This window comes from Bos grunniens, chromosome 19 (genome assembly GCF_055505025.1).
Source record: "Bos grunniens cultivar Pamir isolate PY7600 chromosome 19, Bosgru_T2T1.0, whole genome shotgun sequence".
Lineage (NCBI taxonomy): Eukaryota > Metazoa > Chordata > Mammalia > Artiodactyla > Bovidae > Bos > Bos grunniens.
The window spans coordinates 21,269,194-21,294,863 of NC_141183.1; the positions used below are offsets into that span (position 1 = coordinate 21,269,194).

Genomic DNA, 25,670 nt, shown 5'->3' on the forward strand with positions numbered 1-25,670 from the left:
CAACAAAGCAGAAATAGATGTTTTTCTGGAACTCTCTTGCTTTTTGCATGATCCAGCGGATGTTGGCAATTTGATCTCTGGTTCCTCTGCCTTTTCTAAAACCAGCTTGAACATCAGGAAGTTCACGGTTCATGTATTGCTGAAGCCTGGCTTGGAGAATTTTGAGCATTACTTTACTAGCATGTGCTGCTGCTGCTGAGTCACTTCAGTCGTGTCGACTCTGCGACCCCATAGACGGCAGCCCACCAGGATGCCCCGTCCCTGGGATTCTCCAGGCAAGAACACTAGAATGGGTTGCCATTTCTTTCTCCAATGCATGAAAGTGAAAAGTGAAGTCGCTCAGTCATGTCCGACCCTCAGCGACCCCGTGGACTGCAGCCTTCCAGGCTCCTCCATCCATGGGATTTTCCAGGCAAGAGTACTGGAGTGGGGTGCCATTCCCTTCTCCTACTAGCGTGTGAGATGAGTGCAATTTGCAGTAGTTTGAGCATTCTTTGGCATTGCCTTTCTTTGGGATTGGAATGAAAACTGACCTTTTCCAGTCCTGTGGCCACTGCTGAGTTTTCCAAATTTGCTGGCATATTGAATGCAGCACTTTCACAGCATCATCTTTCAGGATTTGAAATAGCTCAACTGGAATTCCGTCACCTCCACTAGCTTTGTTCATAGTGATGCTTTCTAAGGCCCACTTGACTTCACATTCCAGGATGTCTGGCTCTAGGTCAGTGATCACACCATCGTGATTATCTGGGTCATGAAGATCTTTTTTGTATAGTTCTTCTGTGTATTCTTGCCATCTCTTCTTAATATCTTCTGCTTCTGTTAGGTCCATACCATTTCTGTCCTTTATCGAGCCCATCTTTGCATGAGGTGTTCCCTTGGTATCTCTAATTTTCTTGAAGAGATCTCTAGTCTTTCCCATTCTGTTGTTTTCCTCTATTTCTTTACATGGATTGCTGAAGAAGGCTTTCTTATCTCTTTTTGCTATTCTTTGGAACTCTGCATTCAGATGCTTATATCTTTTCTTTTCTCCTTTGCTTTTCGCTTCTCTTCTTTTCACAGCTATTTGTAAGGCCTCCCCAGACAGCCATTTTGCTTTTTTGCATTTCTTTTCCATGGGGATGGTCTTGATCCCTGTCTCCTGTACATTAAATTCTTTCATTAGCACCTCCTTTTGGTACATCAGCCCGTTGAACAAATCTATAAATTCCTTCAAGTATCACATTAACTTTCAGCTCTATGTGCCGGGTACTCTAGACCAAAAGATTGCTCCCATGAGATTATAGAGGTCATTCCCTGGGTATAGTAACATGATTCTCTTTCTCTTTCCTTTTCAGAGAAGCAGAGTCTTTCAAGGAACAAGGAAATGCCTACTATGCCAAGAAAGATTACAATGAAGCTTATAACTATTATACAAAAGCCATAGGTGAGAAGGAATATGCTTGAAAATAATTTGCCAAATGCTGTTATAAATAGCTCCTCTGTAAGAAGTAATCTTTCTGCTTAGTAGATTGATAACTGTTAACTGTGTGAACTATTTTGGGTTTAGTGACCTGAAAGAATAACTTTCTGTGGCTCAAGCAGGTGGTTCTTCATTTGGCAAATTAAAGGCAGTTCCAGAAATTCTAGATAATATGGCAGAAGGATAACCACCTTAATCCTCTCAGCCATTGCCAGTTCATTTACTGTCTTAGAAAATGACCTTTGTAGATTTTTAAAATAATTTATTTATTTTAATTGGAGGCTAATTACTTTACAGTATTGTGGTTTTTGCCATACGTTGACATGAAATAGCCGTGGGTGTACATGTGTCCCCCATCCCGAACCCCCCTCCCACCTCCCTTCCCATCCCCTCCCTCTGGGTTGTCCTGGTGCACCGGCTCTGAGTGCCCTGTTTCATGCATGAACTTGGGCTGGTGATCTGTTTCACACTGAGGAAACCAGAACTGAAAGAGACCTTTGTAGATATTAACAAGTCTTAGTTACATGCTCAGTTTGCAGTATTTTAATCTCGTATCAGCATTTTTCTCACCTAAATTGCTCCGTCTGCACCTCCAACTCAATAAATGCAAATTCGTTTTTGTATCTTATTACATAAAATACAAATCATTAAGATAAATGTGCTAACCCGTCACTCCTAAAAGATAATCAGTACACTTTAAAGCTAAATATAAATCATTTCTAAATAACTTTTATTTGTAAATTGATTTCACCATTGTTACTGTCCGTTGCACAAGTAGTCAAAAATTTGGCCATGGCCTTTAAAGAGAGCATGCCAACATTCCTTTTATAGTTTGATTGTCTTGATATAGTTCTGAGGGTGTCGGTGCCCCTGAGTTTTTGAAGCAGTGACCCACGCTAAACTTTGTTTCACATTCTTCTGCCTTTCCTGTAGATATGTGTCCTAAAAATGCTAGCTATTATGGGAATCGAGCCGCCACCTTGATGATGCTCGGAAAGTTCCGGGAAGCTCTCGGGGATGCACAGCAGTCAGTGAGGTTGGATGACACTTTCGTCCGGGTATGTAATAGGGCTGTTTCAGGGGTACTAAGTTGCTTGTACTTGAGTTCCTATAGCCCAGGGTTTCTCAGATTTGACATTATTAACATTTCGGGCCAGATAATTCTTTATTGTAGGAGGCTGTCCTGTGCATTGTAGGATATTTCAGCAGATTCCCTGCTTTCCCAGTTGTGACAAGCAACAACATATCTAGCACTGCTGAATGTGCCGTGGAAGGCAGAGTCATCCCTGGCTGATAACTGCTGCTCTGGCTCTTTTCATCCCTTGTTGGTTTTGTGTGGGTGTTCCTGCTGTTGATGTCCCTTTGCTTGGCCAGTCATGTTCCTTTTCTTCCCCGTTTGTGTTTCTCCTAGGGACATCTACGAGAAGGCAAATGCCACCTATCTCTAGGGAATGCCATGGCGGCATGTCGTAGTTTCCAGAGAGCCCTAGAACTGGATCACAAAAATGCTCAGGCCCAGCAGGAGGTATGGGCTTGACCTTGTTTGTATCAGAGGAAACACGGTGGTGTATTTGGGAGGAATAGTGACTTGAAAATCAGAACTGAGATCCTGTCTCACTTCTGCCATCAGCCACACCTGGGTGACTGTGCACAAGTCTCATAGTCTCTCAGAGCCTCAGCTTCCTTATCTGTAAAAGGGGATAATTTGAATAAAATTTGAATATGATTTACAGCTTTGGAAAAATCTATGAAATGTAGAGAGTTTCCGAGTTGGCAGAAGTGGGGCATGGGCAGATGCATCAAGGAACTGCTTTGAGTGAGGTTAAAAAATTTGTATGAATTCAGATCCTAATTAAATTGTTAGCAGCTAAAACATGTTTTAATTCCATTTTCTTATGTACCTTGTTTACTGTTGGATACATTTTAGTGAGAATCTCACCAAACCCCTGACAGGGCCTCTTATTTTACATACATCTTGTCGTGGTTCTTATGTTTCTGACTTTTAAGTTCAAACTGAGGGTGAAGGTTGGGCCTTCACCTTTCTGTTAAGAAATCTTGGCTGCATCTTCACCAATATGACTTGTGAAAATCTGTGGTTCTGATTTTCTTTAAATAAATTCATCAAGGCCCTGTTGGGTTTTGTGGTTGTGGAATTTACAGCTTCATTAAAACTCTCTTATATGATTTTTCCGGTATAGTTCAAGAATGCGAATGCAGTCATAGAATATGAGAAAATAGCAGAAACGGATTTTGAGAAGCGGGATTTTCGGAAGGTAAACTACAACTATGTAAAAATCTCATCTACGCTTTTCTCACAAAGTTCTGTGTGTGTGTGTGTGTGTGTGTGTGTGGTAATTAGAGGAGTAGTAAGGTACAGAAGATCTAAAACAATAAACTTCCCTTTAATTTGGCATTGGCCATTTCTTTCCCTCTTTTTTTCTTAAAGACTTAATTTTTTAAAGAACGTTTTAGGTTCACAGCCAAATTGAGAGGAAAGTACAGAAATTTCCCGTAGCCCTTCTGCCCCACACTTGGATAGCCTCCTCCATTATCCACATTCCCCAGAGGGGAATTCCAGAGATATATTTGTTACAACATGTTTTGGGCAGTTATTAATAAAGCTGCTCTAGACATCTGTGTGCAGGTTTTTGTGTGGCTTTAAGTTTCACCTCCTTTGGGTTAATACCAAGAAGTGCAATTACTAGAGCCTATAGTAAAACTTTGTTACATTTTACAAGAACTTATCAAACTGTCTTCAAAAGTGGCCTGTATCCTTCTGCATTCCCACCAGCAAGGAGTGAGAGCTCCTGTTGCTCCACATCAACAGAGTTAAAAAAAACTTTTTTGTTGAAGTGTTTCTTTTCTTAATTTTATTTCACTTTGTAATAAAAAGCAGTACAAGTCTGTTACTTGAGTTCATCCCTATTTCTGATAGGAGGTAGCAGCCTAAAAGTGTGGTGGTTAGTAAAGGAAAAGCCAGTTGGAATTAAATATTAAGTTTGGATTACATATTTTTATTAGAATAATGAGAGCTAGCTTTAATACCTGCAAACTGAACGCAGCTGTAAATAAAAAGTAGAGACCCCTTTTACGTTTTTGAGTAGTGTTTTTATAGCCTGTTGTCAGGCTATAAACACTACCCTTTTGATGTTAAGTGTTTCCACGAAAGCACACCGCTGTCCTTTATGGAGCTGTATGGCAGTTCATGAAAAATGTACTTGGCAAAGGGATTGACCTGTGTGAGACATGGGGATAGGTATCCGAGTTGCAGGTATCTTTCTAGGTCTTGAGCAAGGGAACTTGGAAGCAGCTTTCACTAGTTTCAAAGGGAGGTAAGTGGCCTTGAAAAGGGTTAAAAGTCACTGATAAGGATCAGTTTTCAGGATCACTTAAAAGAAGTTTGTATCATCCAAGAGCTGGAGTTGTCAATTCTTATGTGGGAATTTGCTCAGTACTTTCTATAGCAGGTCCTCAAATGCTTGATGAAAGGGTACAGTTAAGAATCATTCTTAAGTCACAGACTGTGATGGTCTTTTTATGTGGTAATATCTGATTAGCTTATAGAGTCCATATTAACTTATTAGCATCCCTCTTCTGTCCATTGGTTTTAGTAACCGTGGTGTCTTTGTAGTGTGATTCATACTTTGTGTGTGTGTGTGTGCGTGTATGTTTGGAAAGCAGTTCTGCCTCCTGTCACGTTTTCTGAGGTTTACATAAGCAAAAGCTTTGTCTCGAAAGGCGGTCTTTTGGGTTTCTTTTCTTTCTTGCGTATCCTAGAGCCAGAATCCCCAGTTTGTGACAGAATCCTCTGTTTGTGACATCCCAGCCCCCCCACTGTAGTTCATGGTGATGTCACAAATGAAGAATTATGATCCTGGCAGGGGAAACAGATGAACTTGTAAGAAACAAAGATCTTCTTTGCCTGCAGCTGTCCATAGTCCTGGGGAGGTGGGGGTGGGAAGTGAAGCCCTAAAGCTCCAACTGACACTCCCCACCAGGAGCCGAACCATCTCGGTACAGAACCTAGCAAAGGCAGCAGGGTGTGACTGCTTACATTTGACTGACTGCTCTCCCCTAATTCTTTTTCTGTTTAAGGAGGGGGAAATTAGCACCATGACTCCCCTATTCAATGCCTGCATTTTCCTATGGTCCTTAGAATTTCCATGGTATAACCTGTGTCATTCAAGGAGAAGCGTCCCTACTGTTGACACTGCAGAAAAGTCTTCCAGGTGCAACAGCTCATGGTGTTTACTTACTCTCCCTTACTTTTAAATTTAAATATTTGAATAAATGCTATTCTTGGTTCAGAGGCTGGAAAGTATAAACAGTGATAAGTTTTTCTCCAAACTTGTCTTCCATCTGTCTGTTTCTCACCCCAGGGGTAAGCACTGTTCTTGTTCTATTTTCTGCTACAGTTTTGGTCTACATAAATAAACAAATACTGATTTTGGCCGTGCTGTGTGGCTTGCAGGATCTTAGTTCCCCAACCAGGGAGTGAACCCGGCCCCTGGAAGAGAAAGCGCCAAGTCCTAACCACTGGATCACCAGGGAATTCCCAACAAATACAAATACAGATTCTTCATTTTCTTTTTTTTTTCTCTCTTTTTTGAATGAAAGGTAATAATGCTATGCAAAGTTCTATACCTTGCCCTTTTTAAAATTTTTTTTACTTAATAGGCCTTGGAAGTCTTTCCATATTAATATGGAGAGCTTCTTCATTCTACCTTAGAGCCACATATTGTTCTACGAATGTCTACGTTACCTAACTAGTCTCCTGTTGATAGAATTTGAGTTATTTCTACGTTTTCAAACTTCATCACTTCTTGACCAGATTTTTAGAGGGAATAGGTGTCCCTGAACTCCAGATTTCTCTGTTGGATCAGTTATTCCTAGGAGAATATGATTCAAGAAGAATCTCCCAGGAATAGCAGATAAACAAAAAGTGAAAGCTCAGAGAACAAACTGAGAAAAAAGATGGGAATATATGGAGAATCTTTATTAAGCTGAAAGAATGAAAAAAATCCGAGCTGTGTGTGTGTGTAACTTACATTTTGGTTAGTATAGTGACGTGGTAAGTATAGTCCAGGACCACTGAGGACGGACTAATATATTGGATATTCTGTTCTAAAGTGGAAGAGTGGCCACCAGGGCAGCCAGTGACGTGTGAGGCTCGCGCCGCAGGAAGGAGGCAGCTGTGAGTGGTGTCAGTGGTGTAGGGAGCAGTGACTCTATCAGGTTCTCGTTTGCTGTTCCTTGTCTTTCTTACTAGGCTAAGCATGAATTATGCAAAGTAGCAAATAATAGTATTTCTACTAGAAGAATGAGAGTTGTTTTTATTTTTTCTTTAGTTTTATTTATTTTGGGCTTCGCTGGGTCTTTGTTACTGCCCGAGGGCTTTCTCTAGTTGCAGTGAGTGGGCTGTTGTCTGTTATGGTGTGTGGTGGTCTCATCGTGGTGGCTTCTCCTGTTGCAGAGCATGGACTCTCGAGAGTGTGGGAATTCAGTGGTTGCAGTGCGTGGGCTCGGTTCCCCTGCTGCATGTGGATGCTTCCCAGTCCCGGGATCTAACCTGGGTCCCCTGCATTGGCAGGTGGATTCTTAACCACTGGACCACCAGGGAAGACCAAGAATGAGAGTTTTGATCACAGTCACTATCGATTGAATTCCCTGTGGAGGCACCTTAGCATGGTGATTAGGGTTATAGGCTCTGGATCTTCGTGTCTAAGATCAAATTCTCTTCTTATCACTTACTGGCTTTGGTGACCTTGAACGAGTTATTTTAATCTCTAGTTTTTTCATCTCAAGAAGGGTAACAGGGACTTCCCTGGTGGTCCAGTGGTTAAGAATCCGCCTCCCAATGCAAGGGACACAATTTCGATCCCTGGTCAGAGAAGAGAACTAAGATCCCATATGCTGCGGGGCAACTAAACCTGGGCGCCACAGCTGGAGACAGTCATGTGCCATAGCGAAGAGCCTGTGCGCCGCAATGAAGACCCGGCCCAGTCAGATAAATTAATTTAAAAAATAATAAAGCCAGAAAAAATAAAGATAAGGGTAGTAATACAACTTTCTTGATAAAATTGTTGCGAGCATTAAATGAGTTAGTGTATAAAGTACTCAGTAAGTGTTTGCTGCTGTTGTCATCGTCTGGATCAAGTGCTCTCCTCATTTCAGTGGTTTAGGCTGGTAATTTAGGAATGTTCTTAAACCTCTGGCATTACTTTCCCTTAAATCTCTCTGTTACCTGTGACCAGACTAAAGTAAAGACATTTCTGGAGTTCAGGATGAAGAATCTCATTTGCTTTCTTCTTCCCCATAGGTTGTTTTTTGCATGGACCGTGCCCTAGAATATGCCCCTGCCTGCCATCGCTTCAAAATCCTCAAAGCAGAATGTTTAGCAATGCTGGGTCGTTACCCAGAAGCACAGTCTGTGGCCAGGTATGAAGTCAAGCCAGTTCTGCAGTGAAATGCCAGATAGCACTGAACAAATGCTGTCCAGCAGCTCTCTACATCAGGAGTTATATACGGTTCTATAGATAGGGTGATCAGACCTTCCTGGGATTTAAAGCCAGAGGTTGGACCAGGTCTGAAAACCTAAGGGTTTTACAAAGTTCAATAGGTACTTGACCTGTACGTGAAAGAACAGATGTTAAGTGTTCTTTTGTTTCTACTCAAGGGGTTTGCAAACTGTAAAGGACCAGTTAGTAAATATTTTAGGCTTTGCAGGCTGTGTGGTCTCTGTTAACAATTCACCTCTGTCACTACAGTATAAAAGCAGCCGTAGATAATAGATAAATGAATAGTATTGCTGGATTTCAAAGAAATGTTATTTACAATATCCAGCAGCAAGTGGGATTTGGTCCTGTGGGCTGTATCTGCCAACCCTGTTCTAATAAAGATTGTGAGACATAGTGTATAAGGGGGGAAAACAGGTAATTTTGGAGGAGTTCTTGGGAATCTACCTTTGGATACTTTCCATATTAGACACATGGTCAAGGAAAAAAAAGTGGCCAAATGATAGTAAAGGTGAGGGAAATCCAGACCACAGCTGAATGTGCCCCTTTCTGGCTGTTGCAGTGACATTTTACGAATGGATTCCACCAATGCCGATGCTCTGTATGTACGAGGTCTTTGCCTTTATTATGAAGATTGTATTGAGAAGGCGGTTCAGTTTTTTGTACAGGCTCTCAGGATGGCTCCTGACCACGAGAAGGCCTGCGTTGCTTGCAGAGTAAGTTCTAGGCACCAGATCTGGGCAGGAAAGAAAGCTTCCTCTTTGCACTTTTAAGACAGGGTGAAAGGTTTCCGCCCATCACAGGGAATGTGATAGCACTTCTTCCCACCTTGCCAGGATGCTTGGTTCTTTCATTAGAATTTGTTTCAGGACAACTTTGTATTTGCCTGAAGGTAAATATGATAATTTAGAGTCAGATCCTTTTAATATCTCAGTGTTTTTTCTTTTTTTCTTCCTTCAGTGAAGAAAAGATAGTAATGCTTATTCTGGGGAGTAGAGAGAGGTAAACTCTGGGTAACACAGGTCTCATTGGTATTGTTTTGTAAATCTCGGTTTCTCCCGTCCACTCTGTAGCAAGCACCAATGAGCAACAAATAGCCCAAGTGGTGGGGTTGGGCAGGGTAGGGGGCCATCCTTGGATCTAAGAAACAGAAAATAGACTCTGGACTCTCTCTGCAGTGGTTTGAGGGTTTCTGGATGTGAACTGAAACTCCCCTTGCTTTTCTTTGTAGAATGCCAAAGCACTTAAAGCAAAGAAAGAAGATGGGAATAAAGCATTTAAAGAAGGAAATTACAAGTTAGCATATGAACTGTACACAGAAGCCCTGGGGATAGACCCCAACAATATAAAAACAAATGCTAAACTCTACTGTAATCGGGGTACGGTTAATTCCAAGGTAAGCAAGCACTTGATCTGCGACTTGGGGCCTATGTTTTTAAGGGCCAACAAAAAGGTCTTGGGAACTTTGCCCAGTAAGGGTAAACCAGATGAGAAGAGAAAAGGTTAATATTTCAGCTTGTGAGGAACGAACTTCGGAGAGGCAAGCTTTTTTTTCTGTGGAATTTAGGGACACTTGAGGGACAGTTTGGAAGGATATTCCCACCTGTTCTTCAAGATTCTCTCTTCCAGTAAAAAAATGGCTAGGGAAAAAAAAAGAGAATGGCTAAAGGCGTTGAGACAATTTTTAAAGCAAGTGTTGCTTCTTTTTGCCTGACCAAGTGACTCTTTTTTAGGAGGGATTCTGAGGACATGAGAATATGAGGCAGGCTTAGTTTTTTCTCCAGTATAACTGATGGTCACCCTGCTCATTGGAAAATACCCTAAGTGTTGTCCCACACAACCATCAGGAAACAAGAATAGGCTCCTTACTCTTGCAGAGTCCTAGTGGTTTAAAAATTTACAGTAATTCTTATTCTTCCAGTTGGCCTCTGGAAGAATAGGAGGCAAGAACCACCCTTCCTCTCGCCATGTCTGGTTGGGCACTAACCTGAAGCAGTAGATGTGGTTTTTGCTTGCAGATAAGTGTGCCTGGCTTCCATCACTTAGGAAAGAACCCAGTTTTGAATTTGGTGTCCTTAGCAAAAACTAGCTCTCTGAGGGACTAGCTCTCTAAGAATGAATGTGAGGGACTAGCTCTCTAAGAATGAATGTGACAGTGGGCCCGCATGACCAGTTGATCCTCTTAGAATTTTGAAGCCATGGCCACAGCTTCTGGGCTCCCTCAGTCATCGAAGATGTGAAGTATGACTGCTCTCTCTCTCCTGAAGCTTAGGAAACTAGATGATGCAATAGAAGACTGCACAAATGCAGTGAAGCTCGATGACACTTATATAAAAGCCTACTTGAGAAGAGCTCAGTGGTAAGTGCCTCTGGTGGGTGGGGGGAAGAGGGCATTGCTACTGGCCTCCCAGGGGAATTGCATTGTGGATGATGAAGCAGACCCGGGGATGTTGTGAGGTCATTTGGTCCTTCCCCCTGCCTCTAGGTGGGATTGTTCCAGCCCTAGAGCTATCTTTATAGACCTCCAGCGGAGGAGATTGCACAAGCTCCCTCAGTCTCCCATGCCTGTGTCTTACGCCCCTCACGGTCAGTAAGTTTCCTCTGATGCCTGACCCAAATTCCTTTTGTTAAAGTTTAAAATCCATTTCCTTTGGAGATTTTATTTTGTGTTGTACACTTTTGCTCTAACTTGACACAGTGCTTAGCACACAGTAGGTGCTCACTCAGTTAATGCTTTGTTGAATGAATGTATGGTGCTTGGAAGAGGAAGAATAAGGTGTCTCTTGTGATAGTTGAGAGTTGTGCCGATCCTGTATGTTCTGGGTTAGGGAAGACAGTGCTTCCATAGGAAGGGATTTAATCTGGCTCCGCATCCCTGCAGTATAGGGAAGTCCCCTTTGAAATATCTTTGTCTGACTAGGTTATTTATGAGCCAGGATGTGCCTGCCTAGGTCCAGCACTCAGATTTGCCTTCAGATTCAGGTTGCTCTGCAGCATACTTGTTCATCTTATTTTTGAAGCCACTAGACTCTTTTCTCCAGACAGGAACATGAACAAGGGCTGAGAGAGACCACTCCCCCAAATCCATTTTACTTCAGATTATTTCCCAGACAGAGAAGAATGTTCTGTCTTTTAAAGGTCCTAGAGGAAGACCCATTTGTTATGTCCCAGTCCTCCCCAGCCGTCGTGCTCCTCGTGGGGTGTCCTGGCCAGAGGACAGGTGCTACTGCTGCTGCCTGGTGAGCAAGCTAATAGTCTCAGGCTCCCCAGTCTCACCAGTGGTGAGAGCATGGGCTGCTTCCCCTTTAGTGTGCCCCAAATTATCCACATTTGTGAAAAATAGGAAAACTGCTCTCCTGTGTAGTGCTTTTTTTTTTTTAAGTGAATTTCTAAAGTAGATGACTAAATCTGTCAAACATACACAGAATTATATTACAGATTCTATGAGACTATCAGTCATCTCATCTTTTCATACCACTTGCAGACACACGTGGAAGCTTTGGAATACAGAAGTGTAGTGTACCCTTTGACCAGCTAAAGACTTATTTTAACAGATAAAAAGTGCTATATCCATGTTTACGGCAGTTACTGCTAAAGAAAAAAAAGCAGACTCTCACCTAGCTGTCTAGTAGGGAGGGGGTGACTGGAAACATAAGACTGTATCAACTCAGTGGAACACTCTGAAGTGTTTGAACAGGGAATGGGAAGAGAACAGAAAATTCTGAATTTGTTAGGGTAGCGGGAGGAAAGATTATGGTTTATTCATGTGTATGCAATAAACAGAAATCGCTTTGGTCAGATAGCCCCTTATCTTTGTGGTAGAAACAGAACTGTCCTCTGCGTGGGTCTGCTGTGAGATCCTGCCACTAGGCACAGCTTGCACTTTCGGGCACAGTTGGCTGAGAACTTGGCAACAGCTCTCTGGAGCAGCTGGGACTGATGAGAAGTAGTGGAGATTAGCTCAGGCTGAAGCCTTCCCAGAAGCCTGAGTGCTGCCTGGGTCTGCGTCAGCTCACCCCACTGGTGGGGAGAGGCCGGACCTTTGCTGCAGCTCCTGTCATGGGCTGAACGGAGCGTTCCGTTTTCCCTAAAGCTCTACTTTTCTTTTTAAAATTGTTTTCTTTGATGTTAGGATGTCCTTGGATTTTAAAAAAAGTGTGAAGTAAAACTGTAATGTAAGATTATTTAGTACATTATATAAGGGTCTGGAAAGTCCATCAGGTTAGCCTTCTTGTCAAATCAGTCTTTACCCAGAGTTGTTACTAATTTTGTGTTATTTCAGCTTATATTATTACACTTAATCCTGAAAATGGATTCTCTACATTCTTAATAGCATTTGTGCCCTGCATCTGTGGGGCATTGGTTTTGCACCGTTTTTTAAAAGTCATAAATCAAGATGTGGCCAGAAAATTGGAGATGCCTAAGAATGTTGGGCTTGTCTCTTGCCAGCCCCATCAGTAATGCTCCCTCTGCCCTGGCCTCTGGGCCTGGGGGTGCTGTGTGATGTTTGCAAAGATGAGCTTGTGTAGCAGTGGTCTAAGAAATTGAACCTCTCTGTGCAGTGGCAGGCTGCACTGCATGGTCACTCTCCATTCCCCAGCTGATGGTGACTGTTTCTGGAATTCCTACAAGAGTCTGTTTAATCAGTAGGCCAGTCTCAGAGCAAGTGATATCATCAGGAAAATGCTACTTTATTTCTGTGGAAGAGACATTTATAAGATTGGCGATCAGCCTGTCAAGCTGGTCTCCTCCCATCTTGGGTCAGGGTCCTTCCTTCCTCTGTGCCACTGAAAGAGAATCAAGCCTGTGTTCACAGTCTCCTTTTCTGTCTCACTAACCTGTATCTCTCAGACTGACTAGTCTTAATGGAAGCATTTGCCGGCAGCCACCACCTTGAACTTGATCCTTCTTGTGGCTGACTAATCCCACATCTCCTCTGGATTGGAGCTGGCCCCGCATGTTTATGGCACTTTCGGTTTCAAAACTCTTCCATATCCGTTGGTCTCACTTGATAATTTTTCTCCCTTGTTTCAGTCCCAAGTGTCAAGTAGGTACCTTCACGTTGTCTCTCCTAAGGTGATCCAGATGGCTCTCGGTGGCTCTGAGTGAAATCAGAAGGAACGTTCTCCCTTGGTTGCTTTCTCCTCAGAGCAGTGTATCACTTTGCTGGTGGGTGCAAGTGGCATGAGACCTCTCTTTTTCTTGAGGGATTGGTAGCGAATTTTTCTTGTGGCTAGCTTAAGACTCCTGTGTCATGAAGCATCTCAGCCAAAAGTTTGTGTCTCCTGCTTGAGCCATGCCTCTTTACCTAGAGTGATACCAAAGGCCATTGCTATTTATGTCGCTGTACTGCCCTGTATTCCCTTTTCAGTTACTTGGACACAGAACAATATGAAGAAGCAGTACGGGACTATGAGAAAGTGTATCAGACGGAGAAAACAAAAGGTAAAGAATTTTGAGCACATGTTCCTTAGGGAACTGTGTGGTCTGACTTGTAGGTCCTAAAACTGGACACGGGAGTAGTTTGATTCAAGGGTGAACCTGGAGCTCATTGGAAAAAGTGAGCAGAGATCCCAAATGTGGGACAAGGCACCTGTTTTCTGGTCCCCAGTTCTCCCTGCCACTTTCCTTTTCTGTGTGATGAGGCCCATGGGAAGAACCTAAGTGTAAATAGATTTTTTAATGTCCACAAGAAAACATCATAAAAGCCCCTTGTATGGTTAACAGGGCTTCTGACTCCAGGGCATCTGGGCTGGGACTTGGTAAAGGAAGCCAAAAACAGATTTATCCATTGACGCTAAATGTCTTCCTCCAGAACACAAACAGCTCCTTAAAAATGCACAGTTAGAACTGAAGAAGAGTAAGAGGAAAGATTACTACAAGATTCTTGGTGTAGACAAGAATGCCTCTGAGGACGAGATCAAGAAAGCCTACCGGAAGCGGGCCTTGATGCACCATCCAGGTAGAGCGGGTGGGGAGCGGGGCTCAGTGGCAGGAGCAGGTCGGGCCGGCTGCTGCCATGGTCAGTCCAGCACCAAAGCCTGAGAGAGGCTCCTCAGCTGGAATTAGGTGGTGCTCGGTTCTGTATACACCAAATGTGAGAAGTACTGGATTGTAAAATGAGACATAATGTAGTGTTTCCCTTGAACTCTGTTTTCTTGAGACTCTTGAGTTCTTGCTGTATTCCTCCCTTTAGATCGACACAGTGGAGCCAGTGCTGAAGTTCAGAAAGAGGAGGAAAAAAAGTTCAAGGAAGTCGGAGAAGCTTTTACCATTCTCTCTGATCCCAAGAAAAAGACTCGCTATGATAGTGGACAAGACCTTGATGAAGAGGGCATGAATATGGGTGGTAAGTTGGGAGTTGGTTGGGGCGGCCTGGGTTGCACCTGACACCTGTGAAATGTTAGCATTTTTCCCGAAGACATTCTGTGGGTGGAGGAGTAGGGTAGGGGTAGGGGTGTCTTATGTCATCAGCCAGTGATGCCCAACAGTTTGTTAAGTGCACTCTGATGAGTAGCTGTAATGTGTGAGGTACTGTGATGGGTATGGAAAATAACAAAGCTGAAACCCATAGTCCAAGGGTTTGCAAACCCTGGTCCACAGGCCAAGTCTGACCCCTGGTCTGATAGACATGGAGCCCAATGAGGGCAGTCAGGTGTAGCAGGTGCCAGGGGTATAGAGTGAGTGCCAAGGTCAGCACCAGCAAGGGACAGCTTGGATATGCAGAAAAGCACAGCACTGTAGGGAGTGACCAGGGCTTGGCTAGGAGGACAGAGGGTGCTTGGGGCATAGCAACACAGTAGCTGGGTCAGACCTCAGCAGGCCTTGGAGGCTACAGGAAACATTGGGTTTTTCCTTTTGGCTGGAAGTTTTTTTTTTTCTCCCATTGCAAAGTGTCTGATGACTGATACTTATGTGTCTGGCACATTCCCATAAGCCCTCACAGACTTCAGTTTCCCCAGAAGACTTGGAATGAAAGTGAAGTGCAGCTGAGAGCATCATTGCTCACTGTGAGCTCAGTTGGGGATAAAAGAAGCCCTGAGTTGTGCACAGTTCTCAGACCACTGCCTCTAATGCCAGCCCTTTCTCTTCCACTGAGAAAATCTTTTGGAACTTAAAATAAGGTTGATGATGCTACATAGATAACCCTGACCTCGCCAGTTCAGGGTGGGTGGGTGTGTTTTACAAACCTAATTTTAACAATAATAAACATTGCTCTGCCCAGCAGTTGAGAAGAGCTGTAAGCAGTCAAAAGCTGTTGAAGGGTTTAAGAAAGGGACCCGTGGACCTGATTTTAGCTCTGGAGTTATATTTGCGATGGCTGTGAGGAGAGCTGGTTTAGAAAAGGTGAAGAGGAGGGAAAACAAGATCACTAGGAGAGGATCGAGGGCACGGTTGGGAGACTGCATCGGCAGGAGTTGGCTGCTGAGCGCGTCAGGAGAGGCAGAGGACGAAGTCAAGAGTGGCTTGGGCACAGCTGACTCTGTGGAGCCGTTCACTGAGCTGGGGGAGCCAGGAAGATGAGCAGATACACAGGCAAAGAATTCACTTTTAAATACCATGTGCCTGTGGGATTGGCCGCTGGAGATAAATCTGTGCAGCTTAGGCAGACTGGCTACGTGAGGCCCACCGTGGCCTGATGAGAAGAGCGCCACGCGCAGGAGGCTCGACGCAGCACTGTTCAGTGTTGCTGCTGTCACTGACCAGGTGGTTTGGGCGGGTTACTTGAGCTTCCCCCGTAGGTTTTGTTGAGTATTAATTGGGAATGATCTAATGTATGCCAGTCCCAATACCACGATTGCCACTGGGTAGCTTTTTTTCTGGCATATGATGTAGACAGAATATGGCATCACACACACACATTCAGTCGTGTCTCGTTCTTAGATGAGCCTTGGTGGCACCTAAGGGATGGAGTCCGGTCCTTTCAGGGGCAGCCCCAACAATATAGGGAGACAGTGTACAGGTGCTAGTGGCATTTCCCATTGTGGAGAAGGCGCAGCAAAGTGCGTTGAGGCAAGGAAAGCTTTCCTTTGGGACACACTTGGAAGTAGAACAGAACAAAGCGGGACCAAGTAGTGGGCTTGCCTCTCGACCATGACTTTGGGCAAAGGACGGAAGTGATTGTTATCTGGGAGAGCTTTGGAGACCCATTCTCTGTTAAGTTCCTCTTCAAACACTTCTGATTTTTTCACCTTTTTGTGCTTTCTCTGCTTATTTTACTCTGCAGATTTTGATGCAAACAATATCTTCAAGGCATTCTTTGGCGGTCCTGGGGGCTTCAGCTTTGAAGGTGGGTGTGCTGAGTTCCCAGGCCACAAGCTGACACAGGGGCTCCCCAGTTAGGCAGCGCTCTGAGAGTCAGAGAGGCCCATCAGTGGAGGCAGCAGAGTTCTCTTCTAGCAGGACGGCTACCCCCTCGGGTGCTGCTGAGGCTGGGCGGGGCGGGAGGGTTGCGGGGGGACATTTCTGTGCACACCCAGCCTAGGGAGCACAAAAGCCACACCTGCTTGGGGTCAGAGAGGTGTCTAACCAGAGCTTCCCTGTGAGGGTGAAGGTGTTAGAACAACACACACACCACCAGCTTGTGGGCCTCCTCCTGCGTCCCGGGGCCCAGCCTGTTTTGATACCTTCAGACGGCTTTCCATTCGCAGTTGAAGCAGCTCTTCGTAACCAGGGCAGAGTGATCTTCCCTCGGAAACTCAGAGCCAGCTGACAAACTCTTCTTTTCCCTGCAGCGTCTGGTCCAGGGAATTTCTTTTTTCAGTTTGGCTAATGAAAGGACACCACCCAGAATCCAGAAAATGCAGACTTGCTCAGTTTAACCTCGAATGTGGACACAATTCACCTCCTCCCTTCATCATGTCTCCACGTCCTTAGAGCAGTTTCGTTTTCTCAGTTGGATACCCTGTGTCTGTGTGAGTGGGGTGAAGGAAAGGGAGCCAGCGCCGAAGACTGCGGGGAGGGGAGGGAGGCGGGGGGCGGACAGGGCAGCTTGTGAATTTTTGTTTTACTGTTTAACTTTATTAAAAAAGAAAAAAAATTAAGAGAATAAAATGTTTTGACCCTTTCTGGCACTTTGCTCTGGCAGCTGCTTTTTGTCACTCCAGCCAGCGGGGCCAGACCTGAGCCCCCAGCACGGAGTGGATGCCCAGGTGGACCTCAGGCTCAGTCAGCCGTCCCACGAGGGGTGCGGGTGCCCCCTCAAAAATCTGTTTAGCACGTGCATGCTAAGCAGGCCCTGGAGATGCTGTTGGGCCGAGCCTGATGCCAGTCATGGGGCAGTGAGTTCAGAACACATCTTATGGTAGGGGCCATAGAAATCACTAGAAGCTGCATGCGTCCAAAGTGGGTGCCAGGTGCCCGGCTGGGCTAACTCAGATTTATACAGGCGTTCACAGTTCCCACTGCTTGAGGGAGATGGCAACAAAGACAAAATGCCGCCTTCCTCACCCTCAGACCCTTTCCGAGTGGGCCAGGCAGCTCCCGGGCCCGGGGGTTTGGGTGCTGACACCGGCTCACTAGCTGGGATTCTTAGCAGACAGCCCTGCCTTCTCCACGTGTCCCTTCCTGCATGGAAGGCAAGCGGGGGCAGGAAGCAGTGGCATTTGTCACGCTGTTCGGGTCAAGCTTCGTGTTTGTGGTGAATCATCTCAGGACATCCAGGCAGACACTTGAGGCTTTGGCTGAGGCTATGATTTTTGGTGCTCTGGTAAGTAGAGATGGCTGGGTAAAGACCTTGGCCCAGATAGCTAACTATTTATCTTCCTTATGAGCCTCGGCCCCTTTCTTTTCAGTCTTCTCCCTTCAGTGTGAAGACCCTGGTGAAGTGCTGACTGCATAAGGCCTGGGAAGTTCCCATGTAGCCACCCAGGCCTCTGTTAGCCTGGAAGAGATTCTTGAATGTCAGCTCTTCCTTTGTGTTTGAAGTGGCACTGACCCGAAGGTGGCCCTCCCTGAAGAACTCCGGGTCTTGCTGAGGTCCTTCCGACTGGATTGGCTGGGCACACCTGGGGGCCTGTGCCAAGTGACTGGGGGCGGGGGGCTGCTTTGTGCTACGTGTCCCTCATATTCAGCCAACCCCTGCTGTCTGTGCGCCTCCAAGGCCAGCCTCTCTCCCTTCTGCCTCCTCATGAAAGCCGACACTGTTCAGCTGCCCAGCCTCGCCACAGCTGTGCCCAGCCCGCAGAAGGGAGACAGGACCGATGGCCCCAAGCTGGGGGACAAAGGCAGTCCTAACGCACCCTGCCCTTGCCCCCGGGAAGACTGAGCGGGCCACAGCGGGAGAGAGATGCACGCAGCTAGGATTAACATGATTTATTTCATTATCAGTCTTACAAGTTGCTGAGGTTGGGCAAAGCCAGGAGAGTAACTTCAGGCGTTTCTATCAAGTGACAGCCTGATTAGCAGGGCCGTTACTGAGCGGAGGGCAGTGGAGGGCACCCCAGGAACCCCAGCTCCTACAGCAGTGTTAAAACCCCTCCTTCAGAGGCACTGGATAGGGCGTGGCCCGTGACAGCCAGGGGCCACTCCACTGGCTTTTGGTGCCCACTGACCCCTTTCAGCAGAGACACAAAGGCCTCCAGAGGCACGAAGGAGGCAGGATGGGCTGGGCAGGTGGCAAGACTGGTACTTTCTCACCGAGGCTCTGTCTCTGGCCTCGATCTCCCCACCGACACAGCAGGGCCACACGGCTGGAAGGACGGCAGCCCATCCCTTTCCCGGGGTGAGACCTGCAGCCAGCCTAGGGTGTGGCTGCTGCCTATTCTGTTTTGTCCCCTAGTTGTCAAACTGTACTAGTTACAGTGTGAGGAGGGGACAGGCACTTAGGACCAAAGGTGTAAGGGAAACCCTTTCTCTGCCCTGGAAAACAGTACATTCTGATTAGGAAACGGGCTCAAAACCCAGGGGTCCTCCCATCTCAAATCCACCACAGTTTTTTGTGGCTGGTGACCACTCCATGAGTACTTGCAGTGCTGGGGTGTCCCCTCCCCACTAGCCAGCCTTGTGTGGGGCAGTGGGCCTGGGGGCCCGGTAATTGGAAGCAGGGCTTAGGGTCGTGGCTCCAGTCCAGGCCAAACTTGGCCCAGCCTGGTCAACTGTGGTCCAGGTTCCTAAATGACGCCTACCCACCCCCTTGTGTTGAAAGCTTGAGCGTTAGAGGGGAAGGGGGTGGGCAGGAAAAGAGGTTATTTTACAAGTTTTTAAAAATTACAGGAAAGTTAACTTTGAGTAAAAAATAAAAAAGAATCAAAGATCAAGCAGAGGGATGCTCCCCTCCCCTCCTCCTTCCCTTGTAAAGAAGGGGCAGGTGGCCCAGGACGCTCAGATGATGGTACAGGACTGAAAGGAGCCACCCTTGCGGCCGCTGCGTATGGGCACGGCCTTGCCCTTCCCGTAGTATCCTGTAAAGATAGCCCTGACCTCCATCTTCTTGGCCAGGCTCAGCATCCAGCGCCCGCTGCCCAGGGAGTAGAGCTTGCCCCGGCTGAGCTCACCCACCTCCTCGCCGCGGCTGCCCCCCTTCTCCTGCCGCACAATCTCCAGCAGGTCGATGCCTGTCTGCACGGCCTCTACGTCACCCGCGCAGCCCAAGGTGATGTGTGCGCGGCTGCCCCGTGGCAGGTTGTCAGAGGGAGACAGCTTGTCCACGTCGTTTGGCCACAAGGCCAGCTGCTGCTCGCTCAGCTCTACTCTGGCTCCCGTCGTCTTGGGTGTCACGAAGAGGGCCGAGATGGTCAGCGTGAAGGCCTTGCAGTAGGATTTCTTCACTACCTACAGAGGGAGAAAGGGCAGAGGACCGAGCTAGAGGTGGTGGGCAGTGACAGAGGGACAGTGAGCGCCACAAGCAGCCTGGTGCCGGGTGGACGTCCTTCCACTGACACTGGCCAGGCTGCTTGAAAGAGCCAGAGGTGCCAGAGAGAAGGAGAGAGCAGGGGTGAGCGACGCCAGGCTTCCTGGGCTCAGGCCTGGGCTCCCCACCCACAAGCTGCAAGGCTCATTCACCTGTAAGAGAGGGCTGATGCTGAAGCTTCCTCAGGGTGAGGACTGAGGACCTAGCAAGGGCTGCTGTCATTACTACTCATCCCTTAAAAGCACGCTGATATCCAGACAATATCCTGGAGGGCGGGGCGAGGGCAGAAATAAAGGCCTTTGATCAAACTCTACTCCATACACTGTGGCTTACGGTATACCTGATTCTCAGAAAGCCCATCTCTCCCATTTTGACCATAAAAAACTTCCCTCTTTTGCTCATGACCCCTCACCCCAACAGTGTCTACTGTGTGCGTGCACGTGTGCTCAGTCATGCCCTATTTTATGCGACCCCATGGACTCTAGCCCGCCAGGCTCCTCTGTCCATGGGATTCTCCAGGCAAGAATACTGGAGTGGGTTGCCATTCCCTTCTCCAGGGGATCTTCCCGACCCAGGGATTGAACCTGAGTCTTCTGCACTGCAGGCAGATTCTTTACCATTGAGCCAGCTGGGAAGCCCTGTCTGGCAGTTAACAGGTGCTTAGTAAATCTTGCTAAATGAATGTACAGTTAGAGGTGGGAGTGAAAGTGTGTGCTGCGTGTTCATTCATGCAACTGGGAGGCGCTAGGGATACAAGGTGAACCACACTGCTGCCCTCTGACCCACACGAAGTTTCCATTCGTGTGGGAGGAAACCACTGAACAAGTAAGTGTAATGGCTGTTACACTAGGCAGAGAAGTGAGGGAGCTGGCAGAGGGTCAGGGACAGCCTTCCTGCAGAGGCAACCTGAAGGAGGCTGGGGTCAGCCAGGCACACCAGGGTGCCACGCCAGGTGGTTAAGGACCCAATACGAGAGGCTGTGGGTAGGAGACGGGGTAGCCTGCAGGCAGGGAAGGGGCTGATACCCCTAAGCCAATGAGCCTTTCTATCCCTCGACACTCCCCATTCCGGGGCATGACCAGGCCTCAGACTCGGGACAGGGACTTCAGAGCACCAGCCTCCTGGGGGTAAGGGACTTCTAGCCTTTGGAAATGAACACAGGCTTAGAAGCCAGCATTCCCTGAGCATCTGCAGAAGGGGCAGGCCCCAGGGTCACAGCACAAGCTGGTGGCACTGCCTAGCGGGGCGACTGAGCTCAGTACCACTAAAGCTGCAGAAGCACAAGCTGGGACAGACTCCACTTTTCCTGAGAGGCTGTCTGGTTCTCCAGAGAGCCCTGCCCTCTCCCTGCTTCTGCCAGGTTCCTGGGGAGCACTCACATCTTGCTGGGCATACTCCTCTGCCCCAGCGGCCTTCCCGTAGTCACAGAACTTGGTTGTGCAATGCAGCACGCCCGGCGGTCTCTTCCCGAAGTAGGTGACCAGTTCAATCTTCTCCCTGGGCTCATCCCCAGAGACAACTGCGGGGGGAGAGGGAGGGTGGTCAGGGCGGGAGAGTAGGGGCATTGAGCAGCTATCACCAAGAGCTTGGGAGAGCCAGAGGAAAAACATCCAATGTGGAGCTTAAATTTGCAATGCACTGTAACTGAGCAATCTGCCATTCATTTGTTGGTCAAATTAATAGCAACTCCAGTGCTATGAAAAGGTGCTTTAAGTTCCCTGCTTTTTGTTCCTCAAATTTTTTCATCTCTTACCCAGACTTGAAAACTAAGGCACTTGTAACCCAGGGGAAGGCAGCATAAGCCAAGGGAATCTGAGCTTCAACAGAGCTACATATCTGAAAAAACAGGGAAGCAGGTCATGAAAAAGGAGCTAGAAAGAAAAAAGAGGAGGGGAACTGTATGGTATAATGGAAGGAGCCAGAAAGAGCATAACATCCAGCCCACTTCCAAGCTGTTGGACCTGGGGCAAGTGAGTGACTCTCATCTGTCAATCAGATACAATAGGAGGTGACCACCCAGATAACTATCAGTCACGACCCATTTCACTCGGGGCCCCTGGAACAAGAAACAGCTGGTCACTGGAACAATAGGTAGCCTGCAGCCTCCTTGGGTGGATGAGAGGCTACCATGGGTCTTAGAAAGTAATGGGTACAGGAAGGGTCTTAGGAGATAATGGGATAACCTTAAGGCTAGCTTCTCCATCACTAGGCTTTTCCTGTTAGCTCCCAGGGTTGAGTCCCTCTGAGGATGCAGCTCACCCTCCACACGGGAGGGAGACCCCCGCTCGGAGGGCAGGCCTTGTGTGTGGCCCACCACATTTCTCCTGCGCTGTCCTACGCAGAAGGACACCAGGGGGCTTTGGTTTTTTGGCCATGCCGTGGGGCATGTGGGATCTTAGTGCTGAGACCAGGGACTGAACCCATGCCCCCTGCATTGGAAATGCAGGATCTTAACCACTGGATCGATCTCTAGTTAATTGAGGATCCCAATTTTTAATGATAAATGCAGCTTCAAGAGGCAATCACTCTACAAGGCAGAACCAGTGCTAACCAGGAGCCCTGCCTCGGGCACGTCTCTGTCACGCTACTCACAGGCACTGCTCACACCAGGTGGTGTAAGCATCCTGGTTTCCTGCTTTCCCAGCATTCGAATCTTAGGAGCTGAGAAAAGTCCTCGGAGAATGTATACAGGCACAACTCACCTCTGCCAACCCAAAGAAACCCAGGTGGGGATATTTCAAGTCTAAAATTGAGGGGTGGGGGGGAACTAGGAATGCATTAAAGGAAGAAGAGATGATTAGTAGGTGGGTGACATGTCCTCCAGATCACTGGAGGAGAAGAGCCACTAGGGGGGGCTTTCCCTATCCCAAATCTCTCCTCTCCGTGGAGCAAACAGCAGGAGGGCACTCTGGTCTGACCCAATAAGGGAAGGCTCCTCTAGAGGCGATAGAGTCTAGGGCTCTCACAACAGCTTTGGGCAAACCCCACATCCGTTCTGTGCATTTCCCATCTGCAAAAACGAGATTGGACTCTAGGTTGTTCTCTGGAGCTGTGCAATACCACAGGAGGTGCGCTGGCAAGCTCAGGGCCTGGGAACCGTCCCCGCTGGCGTTTACAATAGTTCTAATAGTAAGTTTTCTGCAGCTTAGGACTCCACGGCATATTGTATTTTAGAAAACGGTTCTGCAGCTAAAAATGAGTTTGAAAACACTGGACCAGACTCTCCCTCCAGGGTTCTATGAAATGTTGATGTACTTCCTATTATGACAGTATGCAATTTGTTCTCCCCACCTCTAAGACAGGGTCGGTGGTCTAGGTCCAGGCTGGGAGAGGGCAGCTGGGGAGACGGTGAGAGGGAAAGTCCCTGGTGAACACCTCTCCCATGTCCCATTGAGTGTGCACCGCCTCAGGAGACCTGTGCCAGTGCCAGGTGAGCCCCCCTGCATCCCCCAAGAGCTTGGAGAACAATGGTCCCGGGCACGCAGCACCCTGTGCCCAGCCAGCGAGGGGGATCACAAATAAGGTTGAGTGCCCCACCCACCCACCCCGCCACCTACAGTGTCGCAGCTCCTTCTTGAAGGCCTTGTGGTTGCCCAGCTCCTCCAGGAAGGTCTGGCCAGTTTTCCAGAGGGCCGCGGAACTCTTCTTGGTCAGGAACCAGCCGAAGTAAAGCGGCAGGAAGTCCTTCTCCAGCCCAGGCTTCAGCTTCTTCAGATCGTCTGCTGACAGCTGCCACTGGTTCTTCTCCTTGAGCTGGGCACAGTCCAGCCGCCAGGCCGTCTTGGGCTCCACCAGCACCACCTGGTACTGGTACTGGTCGGCCAGCTCAAAGAGCTGCTCCAGCCGCTCCCGCTCATGGTTGGTATCATCCAGAACCAGGACCCGGACATCCCGGCGGCAACAGGCAGCCAGGTCCTCGTCCAGCTGCTTGTACTCCTCAGAGAAGGATCCCCGGGCGCCAGGGGTGATCTTGTAGCTGTCGGCAGACACCATCTTGGTGCCATCCCGGTACTTGTCCACGATGAACCGGGCCAGCGTGGACTTGCCGCTCCCAGGCAGGCCTCGCAGGATGAAGAGCGTCTTGCACTCCTGCAGCGTGGCCACCGTCTCCTCATCCTGCAGGAAGGGAAACTGCAGCTCCGGCTTGTCCTTGGCCCCTGAGGATGACATTTTGCGGAAGAAGACCTTGGGCAGGAACGTCTGGCTCTTTCGGGAGAAGCCTCTACTCTGTGTGAGGAGGGGAAGACAGGCGTCAGCCAAGTCACGCAGGGCCACCCCGCCAGCCTCTCCTCTTCCTCTCAGGCCTGGCCCTATTCAGGAATCCCCCCACTCCAGGCACCCCGGCCCTTGATTGACAGGCACCCCCGGGGCCGTGGGCACCTTCCCAAGCCATGGGCACCTTCCCAAGCCATGAGGTTCTAGATGGTCTCTCCTAGGTCCTTGGGACCTGAGGGCTTCTGGCTGTGCAGTATGGAGAGGGCTGTCTGGGCAGTCCCAAACTCTTAAGGAGAACCGTAGCCTCAAGGATCACCCACTGCCGCCACCTTGAAAGGAAAACTGCTGGGAAGTGCCTGCAGGGGAGGGCCTGAAGCCTGCGTTTCTAGAAGTGAAGTCTAACTTTATATTCCTGGCCTCTATTAAGGATGACCTCTTTGGAGGTGGGGGGCTCTATGTCTGTGTAAAACCACAGCTGCCCTGGCCCCTAAGCGTACCGAGGAGGGTGGGGGTGGAGAAGGGTCACCCAAAGACCGCCTCCCTTCCCCCAACAATGCCAGTAACAGATAATACTCTCTTGTCTGGGATGGGGGGACAATGGTCTCACAGAAGGGCTGGTGGGGGGCTGGGCCGGAGAGCGCTGGACAAAGGGTTTCATTCAGCACAGCCTGCTACCTCCTCCTCTGCCCTGGGCCCCCCACAAAGTCGTGGTCTTCGTGCCTGCCCCAGGACTGGGCGGTACAGGGCACCTGCGTCGGAGTCTGGCTCTTCGCACCCCTTGCTGTGTGTCAGCAGCACCTCTCTAAGCCGCTTGTTTTCCTGCTTGCGCAAAGCCACAGGCGGCAACACTTTTTTACTGTAAAGCGCCTTTTCCTTTAAGCCGCGAGGCCCCACCTCCCACCAGCACCCAGACCGCTCAGCAGGCGCACATTATCTCAGACGAGGCCCTGGGCAGGGAGTGGGTGCCGAATGCCCGCTCAGCGGCCCAGTGCCCGCTACCCCGGCCCACCCGCCACCCGGATGTGCTCCGGGGGAGCTGCTTCTGAGCCCCGATTCCCTAATTCCCTTCTTTCTCCAGCGCCATCCCCACTCCCCATGCTCCCCGCGTCGCCCCTACCTCAGCCAAGAAAGCCTCGACTCAACTCCGGAACCTCGAGTCCTCATTTGCATGCCACTTCCTCCCCCCGCCCCCAAGTCCCCCAATACTCTCGTTTTCCATTAGGGTCCCGACCCAGCCCTCCCGCTCACCATGATGAGGAGGGGTCGCCGCCGTCGCCGCCTTCGCAGCACTAGCTCTCCGGGGCCGCCCGCCTGCGCGGAGGGACACGGAGTCTAGCGGTGGCGCGAGGCCACCCGAAACCCCCTTACATACCCCGGGGCGGAGCGCGGGGGCGGGCCGGGGGCGGGCTGGGCCGGCCCCCTCTGCGCAGGCTCTGCGAATCGAAACTCCACGCTCACTTGGCCCTAGAAGGAAGCTGCGGAGCGCTGCGCCCCGCCCCCTGCTGGCGCGCCAGCCCCGGGCCAGCACCTGTTTGGAGGCGCCTGTGCAGGGGCGGGTATGGGAGCTGGGGAGCCGGGGTTTGGCCTCTTTTTCTTGCACCCCGGTAATGATGAACTCGGTAAAGAG

The 25,670-nt window shown here is 48.6% G+C and overlaps 2 protein-coding genes across 5 annotated transcripts in view; one reads left to right on the forward strand and one right to left on the reverse strand.

The window, feature by feature from the left end:
- DNAJC7 (DnaJ heat shock protein family (Hsp40) member C7) overlaps window positions 1-17,051 on the forward strand; it is a 29,806-nt gene extending 12,755 nt beyond the window's left edge. Inside the window, exons 2-15 of one of the 3 annotated variants that reach the window (XR_015147604.1) lie at window positions 1,338-1,426; window positions 2,396-2,520; window positions 2,874-2,987; window positions 3,661-3,735; window positions 7,782-7,900; window positions 8,540-8,693; window positions 9,209-9,373; window positions 10,245-10,336; window positions 10,463-10,563; window positions 13,349-13,422; window positions 13,793-13,939; window positions 14,174-14,326; window positions 16,205-16,267; window positions 16,713-17,051. Coding sequence is in view for 2 of the 3 variants with exons in the window: in XM_086357693.1 (XP_086213819.1) it covers window positions 1,338-1,426; window positions 2,396-2,520; window positions 2,874-2,987; window positions 3,661-3,735; window positions 7,782-7,900; window positions 8,540-8,693; window positions 9,209-9,373; window positions 10,245-10,336; window positions 13,349-13,422; window positions 13,793-13,939; window positions 14,174-14,326; window positions 16,205-16,267; window positions 16,713-16,750 (1,408 nt within the window). In the remaining variant the exon portion in view is untranslated. Of the gene's footprint in view, window positions 1-1,337; window positions 1,427-2,395; window positions 2,521-2,873; window positions 2,988-3,660; window positions 3,736-7,781; window positions 7,901-8,539; window positions 8,694-9,208; window positions 9,374-10,244; window positions 10,337-10,462; window positions 10,564-11,115; window positions 13,423-13,792; window positions 13,940-14,173; window positions 14,327-16,204; window positions 16,268-16,712 lie in introns of those variants that run through there. The other 2 variants (XM_086357693.1, XM_086357694.1) reach the window with 2 other exon arrangements.
- Window positions 17,052-18,276: 1,225 nt separating this feature from the next.
- On the reverse strand, window positions 18,277-25,383 carry CNP (2',3'-cyclic nucleotide 3' phosphodiesterase). 2 transcript variants are annotated; one of them, XM_086357695.1, is made up of 4 exons: window positions 25,292-25,383; window positions 23,386-24,055; window positions 21,208-21,347; window positions 18,277-19,749 (listed from the first exon to the last, which is right to left on the reverse strand). In XM_086357695.1, the coding sequence occupies exons 1-4, from the start codon at window positions 25,292-25,294 to the stop codon at window positions 19,300-19,302; spliced, it is 1,263 nt and encodes a 420-aa protein (XP_086213821.1). In that variant the 5' UTR covers window positions 25,295-25,383; the 3' UTR covers window positions 18,277-19,299. The 2 variants fall into 2 exon arrangements, with proteins under 2 accessions (XP_086213821.1, XP_086213822.1); XM_086357696.1 differs by having other exon boundaries at window positions 25,161-25,383.
- Between the last annotated feature and the right edge of the window lie 287 nt (window positions 25,384-25,670).

Excerpts from the sequence above, each read along its gene's own strand:
- CNP (XM_086357695.1), bottom strand. Across the intron at positions 21,348-23,385 it reads CAAGAAGGAGCTGCGACACT|TTGTCTCTGGGGATGAGCCC; the intron begins GTAGGTGGCGGG and ends CTCCCCCCGCAG. Across the intron at positions 19,750-21,207 it reads AGGAGTATGCCCAGCAAGAT|GTAGTGAAGAAATCCTACTG; the intron begins GTGAGTGCTCCC and ends CTCCCTCTGTAG.